The 9,584-nt window shown below is 41.0% G+C and overlaps 2 protein-coding genes across 3 annotated transcripts in view; both read right to left on the reverse strand.

Annotated features, from left to right (window-relative positions):
• Positions 1 to 2,177, reverse strand: part of ccdc74b (coiled-coil domain containing 74B) — an 8,235-nt gene extending 6,058 nt beyond the window's left edge. Inside the window, exon 1 of the mRNA XM_008324815.3 lies at positions 1,255 to 2,177. Coding sequence (XP_008323037.1) covers positions 1,255 to 1,675 — 421 coding nt within the window. The 5' untranslated portion in view covers positions 1,676 to 2,177. The remainder of the gene's footprint in view (positions 1 to 1,254) is intronic.
• A 143-nt stretch (positions 2,178 to 2,320) lies between these two features.
• ulk1b (unc-51 like autophagy activating kinase 1) overlaps positions 2,321 to 9,584 on the reverse strand; it is a 27,319-nt gene continuing 20,055 nt past the window's right edge. For both annotated transcript variants that reach the window (XM_025062717.1, XM_008324813.3), the window contains exons 20-27: positions 9,185 to 9,306; positions 8,902 to 9,018; positions 8,613 to 8,785; positions 8,319 to 8,506; positions 8,004 to 8,122; positions 7,752 to 7,909; positions 6,835 to 6,970; positions 2,321 to 6,646 (exon numbers count right to left, since the gene is read on the reverse strand). In XM_025062717.1, coding sequence (XP_024918485.1) covers positions 6,591 to 6,646; positions 6,835 to 6,970; positions 7,752 to 7,909; positions 8,004 to 8,122; positions 8,319 to 8,506; positions 8,613 to 8,785; positions 8,902 to 9,018; positions 9,185 to 9,306 — 1,069 coding nt within the window. In that variant the 3' untranslated portion in view covers positions 2,321 to 6,590. The remainder of the gene's footprint in view (positions 6,647 to 6,834; positions 6,971 to 7,751; positions 7,910 to 8,003; positions 8,123 to 8,318; positions 8,507 to 8,612; positions 8,786 to 8,901; positions 9,019 to 9,184; positions 9,307 to 9,584) is intronic.

The raw sequence follows: 9,584 nt of genomic DNA on the forward strand, positions 1-9,584 counted from the left end.
AGACAGAAAGATACGTGTCCCACTGAGAACACCCGAAAACCACAGAGACACCACAGGACCCCTGAAACTGGATCAAATGTCATATCTTCTTTCATGGTGGTTAGTTACAGGTTACAAACAGACGGACATTTGATGAGACCCCAGAAAACTACTCCTCAACTGGTAAGTGGTCGACATCTGGCCCACACACACACACACAACACTGGCATCACATCCTGTGTAATTAATATAGGGGTCCTGTACACACGTCATACTTACCTGCACGGACAATTTAGGATGCAAATATTTGATGCACACACATTATTTAACTATGGGAACAACATGGAGTTAGTACAGAATGGCTAAACAAGACAAGAGCAAACTAAGGCCCGTGGGCCAGATACGGCACTCCAGACACCGGTACAAGGCCTAGTACAGACTGAAGTTTTGACCCTTTTGTTTCACGCACTAAGACAAGTCCATTGTAATTTCAGATGATGCTACTAAATGGTGGCAGACATCAAATGTGCCAGTTTTAAGTTTAATCTTGTACATTCACCAAACATTCTACATCCAACCAATAATGAACCGGCCCACTGGACATAGTTTTAAAGTCATTTTGGCCCGTGAGGCAAATATTTAGTCCACCCCTGGGCTAAACCCTACAGTTAACTAGCTGGTCCACACAGATCTTATTTCGTTTGTAGGGGTGACGAACTGAAGTCAACAGGGTACGGAGCAAAGATAGACGTTTTTTTAACCATTGACTATGACAGTAAAGCTGCCAAAGGGGGCGACAGATACAGTAAATTATCAAGTCAGAAAAAGACCCTACAATTCTCTGGTTAAAAACTACACTCCTAATGAGCGACTCTTTGAACGCACAGGAAGCTAACGTGTACGTAAGCCCGCAAAATGAATGGGTTCTCTTGAAAATTAAAGAAAAAAGAAAATAGAAGAAAACAAGTTCTCATTTTGTAGCATTGTTTTAACTCTCCCTAAAACTTTACTGTCTCTCTGTTTTTGTCCAATGCACAATCACTAATGAGAAAAACAATGGTGTGCAGTTAATACAATTTGTTTTTGCTGGTACCAACTAAACACTTACTTTTAAATAGAAGTTAATAATTTCTTTATAGAATAATTATATGAGAATAATAATTTATTGTTTTTACATTATCTTCACGTGTTATGAAAAATCTACACTGAACCCAATGTTAGTGAAACACCCAAGTTTACTACAGTTCATTGTTGTTACACCACGGCACTGCTTACCTTTGTTCTGCCGTCTCAGGTGCTCTATCTCCGCATGAAGCCTCTGCAGAGTGTCCTGGTGCTGCTGCTGCAGGAACTGGATGTTTCTCTGCAGGGAAGCGACGCGTGGCTCACACTCTGTATCCGGACACAGGTGCTGAGCCTCGGCTGCTCTGTCCTCACCTTTGACCGCTGTTTGGTTCAGAGGGATAGAAGTAAGAGGAGCAGGGGGAGGAAGAGGCGGAGGTAGAGGAGGAGGAAACTGCTGCTTGGACGGTAAAGATCGTGGAGACAAAGGTTTTCTCAGACGACCGACACGCGTCCATCGAGGAAGGTGGCTGAGAGGAGGGAGACTGGGACTGGACATCTCTGCTGCCCCGCTTCTTTCGTGTCTTCTGAACCCACTGCTGCTAACTATGTTAGCACCCAAACTTAGCAACATCAGCTAACTAATTTTTGCCAGTGTAAACACACTACGGTGACGAAATACATGCCATTCATTTCCGAGGACTTCCTGCTAACTTGGTTGACTGAATATTTGTTTTGTAAACGTCTTAAAACGCGTAAAATGACTTTGATGTTTGACAAGCGTTTACGCTTACGCAACGTCGTCATGGAAACCATCGTCACCGAATCACAAGATACCTGCACTGATCTGTGTGGTTGCCAGATTTGCGTGTCAAAAATCAGCTCACATGTGGGAAAATGTTGTCTTTTGTGAAATATTTCTTTGCTATTTTATTTTAAAATGGCAAAATCCCAAAAACGTTTCCTTTTAAAGATTCTTGTCCCCAAAAGATTTTTTTAAATACATGGGAAATGCCACATTATTCTAATTATTAGGGCATCTTTAGTTACTTTTAAAAAAATAGTCTGTCTTATAGTAAATGAAAAGATTACAGAACATGTGTACACAAAGAAAAATAGAGAAAGAATAGAGCAGTTTATCTCTTTACTCCTCATTCACTGACCCCTTCAAAACAATTTCAATTGATAATGAAATAGATATCCACAAAAATGCATGCATGCTGCATATTACACATAGTATTGATACCTATGTAAAACACAACAGATGAAACTCACAGCGTTTCAAAGACAAGCCACCTGTCCTCCACTTTATTCATGTTGTAATTTGCAGACAGTAAAGGTTACATCACATAGCGACACTAACATAGTCTGTGTCTGTTGTGAAAACAGCATGAAACTGCATGAGTGACAGGAAAGGACAGTGAAGATCAGCAGAGGGCGCTCTCTTTGGAAATGTGCAGGTGCTATGATTCCACCAGTCTCTTTCAACACCCGCTGCGTCGCATATGTACAATCAGGACAATAAGTTAATTTACAATATTTACTCAAACTAAAACAGAAAAGTGAACATTAGGTACATTCTCAGCGACAAGTGAACTGCAGGATTGCACACAGCCAAAGCCAACTCAGATCTCCGTTCCGGTTCCACTTCTGTTGACCTTTACGTGATAGTTTTGACAAACAACCCGAGGGACACTTGAGCAGAACAGAGAGCTGCTTATCTCCCTGAAACAACCTTTGAATTTGTCATTTGCTGCACAGACTGTCGTCTCGCTTCTGAATCGGATAATGAACGTGAGGACGACGGTGACCGACGCAGCGCTGATTGTAGAGAAATGATAGCACGTGTCAGAAAGTGTCAAAAAAGTTCTGCTACCTGTTTCATTGTCACCAAACTGGACAGAACAGCATGTGTAGAGATCGTAGACTGTATGTAAGAAATGGACAAAGCCTCCTGGGTAAAAACTGTGGTTGGATGATGAAATACTGGGTGAAGAAACTAGGATAAAATATAAGGCAATATCTCAGTCATTTTTAAGCATGTTTAGTTGCTAACTGCAGTTCTTCTGTTAGCATAATGCCAGAGTTGTATGTTTTATATATTCTCCTGGATTAATGTGTTTACATTCAAACAGAAAGCCCAGGAAAGGTCACGGAACCAAACCTGAAACACATTTAAATTTTTGTCAGGTCCTAAATGACGAGCACATCATAACCATGCGTTAACTGCCTGATTGCAGGCTGAAACATTACAAAGCGTAATGTAATTTCCTGGGTTATTTAACAATCTGAGTAACTTTGTAGCAGTGCCCCTCAGCCCTTGTTATACCTTTGTTGTGTCTAAGTGAAGAAAATGATCAATTCTTTCACTGTGGACCACTACCAAATGTCCCTGAGACTGTTAGCGGTCCGCAGACCAGTGGTTGAGAACCCCTGCTTTAAAGAATAACTGACAAAATTGACCAACACTATGAACCTTTCATGACACAAATCACTGAATTTATAATGCCCCATATAAATTGCCCAATTTTCCTCAGTTCAAACCCATTTTTTTGGAGGGGTTGACTACAAATTCATTGGAGGTTTGTCCATTTCTTACACATGTCACGTGCCCTGTGGTTAACATGATTAAAGGAATGTGCACACATACAAAAAACACACAAAGGTTCAAAACCACCTCCTTCACCCTCCATTATTGTGGGCTGACAGATAATGGAGGGTGAAGGATCTCAGATTTCAAAAACCTTGAATTCTAAAATAACAACATTGAACTGAAAAGAAAGAAACATTGGATTTTCATAAGCTTCAGTTTCAATCATGTAGAACTGTGATCGTACCCAGAGTCTAACACCACATGTAGTCCTAAACCATTCAAACCTCATTAAAAGAGGGACATCATCGGCTCTTTCCTGTAGCATGTTAATACATCTGGCAACACTGCCACACGCACGCAGGCATGCACACACAAGATCACTCTCCTGTGTTGGCCCATCATCTAGCAAAGGTTAAAGGTGAATACATCAACAACTGCACTCCAAATCAACAAAACACTTTTTTTAAGTCCAACACAATCGTCAGCTACTGACTGATCTGAAATAAAACATATAACCAACACAAATCAGATCTTTTTTCAGTGTAAAGCACATTTTCTTCCTTTATTTTCCCTGAAAGAAAATCCTTTCAAGGTTTTGTAGCTTATACCATCTCTTTGTTGTCACTCAAGCTCATCTAACACACACACAAACACACACAGTACCCTCAGATAGTGATGAGTACACTCAACTAAAACTGCACTAAATCTCTCTAAATCAGCCCATCTGTCTAGGTATTACTATAAATTATGTAGTTTCACTCTGAAAACCATTCTATACAGTACATTAACAGTGCAAAAATATTTGGACCATTGACATGGGATCAGACGAGACCATAGTTCTCTAACATTCGGATGATATTTGATGAGTCTCTGTCTCCTGGCGGGTTTACATTCAAAGTGTGCTGCACACACACACGCACGCACACACACACAACCAGCGCTGCTGAGACAAAAAACATAGAAAAAGACAGATGACAATGAATCAACGTAAGCTTCTGTCAACATGATGAGCTCAGCTGAGTGGAGGGCGAATTTTCTACCTGCCACTTAAATCCATCTGGACTTGGTCTTCTTTAAAATCTAGCAAGTAAAGAACTTGGTAAAGTGTCAAACAAAGGACATTTCTCTTCCACACCGTCACAAATACCACAGTAAAACTCAGATAAAACATACTGCAAAAGCAAAAAAAGTCATTTTGGCAAAGGTTGTTTGACAGTGCCTGTCTGCACTTCTTCCTCAAAGTATCACTTCTCCATATGTGCATTCTTTAAGCAAGCAAATAACAAGCACAGAAGGTACAAAAGAAAGTGGATGTGGGTGTCAGAGGAGCTGCAGCAGAAATGACCAGACATGTTCACTGGTTTTGGAAGCAACATAATGGGAATAAATTATAAAAGAAATCAGGATACATCTCAGGAGATTCATAAATATGTCAACACTGTTTCAGATCTTCTACAATAAATATGTTTGGTTAATTCATATCCCATCGAGACAAATCAAACTAAATTCAATTTCCATGGAGTTTTGAATTTAATTGTTTATCGTGATAATTTATTTAATTTATTTTATGGTCTGCATTGTCATTGTACCACGGGCATACAATGAAACTGAGCCTCTGCTTTTAACCCATTACCAAGGGCAGCAGTGGGCAATTGATGATTGTAAACGCACTCCAAACCCAAGTTAGAGAAAAACACTCTACTTGATACTGTATTTGATTTGGAGCTAGCCCACCGACATAAGACCACCACATTGTGACATTCAGTGGTCTCCAAAGTGGGAGGCGCACAGCTATGGTGTGGAGGTCATCAAAGCAAATTTTTGTATATTTTATTTTTCCACTAACTTTATATTCCTGTTGGAATTAGTGTTTTAAAACAGAGTGGACATTTGAAGCAGCAGCTGCTGATGTAGATGGAGTGGAGTAGTTGACAGAGACCTATCCACTGAAAGGAGGTTTTACAACATCGTCAAGGTTAATATAAAAAAAAAAAAATACATATGTATGATGTGAACATATGTATTTGAAATACGGTATCTTAAAAATTTATATTAATATTAAATATTAATTTTTAAGCCTGGAATCTGTTCACATTCCCTAGACTTTTTTAAAATTTGTTGTTTTGAGTCTTCATCATTTAGTGTGCACACATAACAGAAACAATTAAATCATGTTTTTCTGAAGAGAACCTAAAACTAGTCACTGGCATTTAAACGTCACTATAAATACTAAAAGGGAAATAAGTAGATCTCCATAAATGCGGTTTTACTTCCAAAAGCAGAAGAGCACTTCTATTTTTTTTCTCTGCAACAACTCAAACTCGTCCATTTCTTACACAACGTCTACGATACAAATTAAAATAAAGTTAGAATCAGAAAAAATTGACCCATTGATGCAAATAAAAGGGAAAAGACAACAATATAAAGGTGATAACGACGCGTCAACTTTCCAGGACTTCATTAACAAATGTTCATATACTGTATAGATGAACAGCAGACAAATTCTCCTCGTCTCTCCAGCTACCGATTCTAACGTCTGTCCATAGATTTGTCTATTGCAGGGTGGGTGGGTTTTTTTTCAGCTTCTATTCGGGCACTGCTTGGTTAAACAGCAGGTTCTGTGTGAGTAAGGCTCTCTAATGATGACTCCTGTAGCATGATGTACCATTCTCAGTGGCCAGGAGCCAACTCCTCTTACATGTGGACAGGAGAATGGACACGTGAGCGCTGTCATGCTTCATGACCAGCACCATCCCATAGCGTGTTTAGTGTTAGCAAAATCAGTGCCGCTCGACCACAAACCTGAAAAGCACAAACTTTGTGGGTTCAGTAAAACCTGTGGTTTTTCGTGGGATTCCTGTGAGAACGCAGGCTAATCTCTAAGTTGAAACAACGTTAATGTGGTTGGTGGGATGAATGAGCACCTCATCGTATCCACTCTGTGAGACACGGACGCTCAAACACAGAGTCCGGACTGCAAAGCTGTGAGCCGTCGTTCAATGCACTCCTTACCTGCAGACACAGTAAAGGTCAGAGTTCAGTGAAGGATAAAAAAAGTCAAGTCAGCATTCACTGAGTTTGCCCCTTGGTTTTAATCTGCCCTGTGATTTCTTTGAAAAAACCTACACAGTGATAAATGAATGAATGAGGACATTACAAGACCAAATAAATATTAACATGATTGGAGAAAACATGCTCACATTTGCTGACACTGAGCAGGTCGTCCTTCTCAGTGAGCAGCAGAGACAAACCCTCCATCAGCAGCAGGGCTTTGTGGTAACGCAGGAGTGATGCTTCCCCCTGGTGGAACATCTCATCCAGCGCAGCAGTCTGAACCTGAAACAGCAGGAAGATGCTCAGAGGGCAGTAAAAAGATGAATATTTTTAATTTAATTGATTACTTAACATCTCTAACAAATACAAAGCATGCCTAGGAAATACTGCCCCCATATTGTAAAATACTACAATATGTTTTTAGTATGCAATACCAGGGTTACTCTAAACAAAAAATACTGTCACATATTTGTATTTCTTTTGGACTGTTGATATAACAATTACCCAAAATTTGCATAAAACATATTTGTGTTCTTCAATTGTTTTTGCAAAATTCCTGAATGCAGTCAAACCTGTGCCTTCACTGGAAATACGGCATTTAAACCTCTGAATCTGAATCTTAACTCAATATATTTCTTGTAGACAAGTAAAACACATATGGTCACCACTTCAGTCTAGGTCAATGGTTCCCAATGTGGGGGACAGCTCCTCCTTAGGGGAGTAGAACTAAGGAGGAGCTGCAAGGCAAATAATTTTTATTCAATTAAAACAAAAAGTGCTATCGTTGGAAAATTCCACTGCCGTGTCATTTTATTTTCTTTGTTCAATCACAGTAACAGTTTCATAAGAAAACCAGTTTTTCATATAATAGTTCCTTGGTGTTTTGAATGTGTTATGCTTGACCATAGTCCTACCTATAAAAGGGAGTGCTACACAATTCAAATATTTTTTCAACAATCCGGATTAGATTTGCGATCTACTTTGTTTGACTGCAGACAACCCCAGAGCTAAGGTTCGATCCTTCAGCCCGCTTTCTTTTCTCCACCATTTTCTAATTTCTTACCATTTGCACAGTGTGGTTGAAGAGCAGCCTCTCTGCAGTGATGGAGCTGATCTGGTCCATCAGACGATGCTTCCTGGAGAAGAAGCGCTCCAGGCGAGTGTTGAGTGAGCGACAGGAGGTCACACTGGACTTGTACAGTTCATTCAGCATCCTTAGCACTGTACACAGGGGTGTTAGCAGGTTACAAGGTCTGAAAGTACTGAGACACCGAGAGGGTTTTTTTTTTGTTTGAACAGATGGCGCCGGTCGTACCTTGTTTGACTGTGGTAGAGGGATAGAGTTTGCCCTGTTTGACCCGTTCCATGGCTGTGTGTAAGGCAGTGGACAGGAGTTCTGCAATCTTCAGGTAGAGGACCAGCTGTTCTGCATCACTGAGACCACAGTTACAAACAGAACTTATGTTACCTGGGTGACACATGTCAATGAACAAACTGGGTTTTTTTGTTGCTATAATCCAGGGTTAAAAACAATGTTTAACAATTATCCCAGTCTGCACGTCACAGTCTTCCCAATTCCTAGCAGACAAACAGTGTCATGGCATCAGTGTCATTCTTGATGCATCCTTACCTCCACTCTCGGCTCAGTGAACTGATCTGATCTGCCACCAGACTCTGCTGTTGTTGCAGGAGGAAGGGAGGAGCAGCTTCCACCTGCTCCCCCACTAATGCAGCCCCACGGGCACCAGCCACCTCCATCAGACAGCGGGAAAAGTCCAACGTGAAGCGCAGACTCTGCACTGTGTCTGTGTGCTCCTGCTGTACTCCAGAGACAGCGGAAGACAAAGATTAGGAGTTGCTTTTTTGTATTTCAATGCTACACTTTGAAAAAATCTTGACCTCAGGGAAGATTCCCATGTCTCACCTCCATCAGCGTCTCCTCAGGCAGTTCAGGAGCCTCAAAGGTCACAGGGCCCCCCATGTTGGCTGTGAAGCTGTAACGTGGACTAGGAGGAGCCTCGAAGCCCTCCAGGTAGGCACCTGCCTGAGCGTACGGACTGTTGTAGGAGCCCGCAGGGCTGACTGACACAAAGGAGCCTGGAGGAACAGACAGGGCAAAACTTCCTGTTATATGACTGACAAAGAAACCAACACTCTAATGTTGACATGACTATGAAATGAATCAACAAAACATGTGTGCAGCTGTGTCTAACCTGAGTACTTCCTCTGTCTGGAGGAGTGAGGTGGGGTAGGAGGAGAACCCACAGTGAACACCACCTGTGCAGGGCTGCTGGATGCAGGCACATGTCCTACCCCAACACTGGGGGGCACTGGAAGAGAAATAAAATCAAGATTCCATTAGATTCTTAATAATGGAATAATACAATACATAATACATATTGTATTATATAATAATACAACAATACAGTCTTCCCAAGGAGGAATTCCTATTATTGTATCTTATACATATGTATATGCGCACTCAGTCCTGCCTACCTGTAATTTCTATGGCTTTTTCAGGCATCAGGTTCTCTGTGCTGCCACGTTCACCAACAGCTCCACCTGCTCCAAACGCTGCCATCAGCAGCATGTCAGACAAACGACCGGCACTCTGAGACCTGCATTGAAGGGAAAAGAAAAGAAATGCTATACAACTCACAGGGATATTTTTCTTTAACCCTGCTTTTTACACTCGCAGCCTATTTCCTTTGGGACATTTTTTTATTCCAAATCCTCAACTGCTCACCTCTCCTTCAAGTTCATAATCCCTGCCTGGATTATTTTTTCTCTACAAACATGAAAAGAACGGATATAAGAAGCAATCCAAATGGTACAAATCTCTGGAACGTGTGGTGTAAGAGAGAACATGATACAAAGAAAAAATAGGAGCTGCCGC

Source organism: Cynoglossus semilaevis, chromosome 14, assembly GCF_000523025.1.
Source record: "Cynoglossus semilaevis isolate Cse_v1.0 chromosome 14, Cse_v1.0, whole genome shotgun sequence".
In the NCBI taxonomy this organism is placed as follows: domain Eukaryota; kingdom Metazoa; phylum Chordata; class Actinopteri; order Pleuronectiformes; family Cynoglossidae; genus Cynoglossus; species Cynoglossus semilaevis.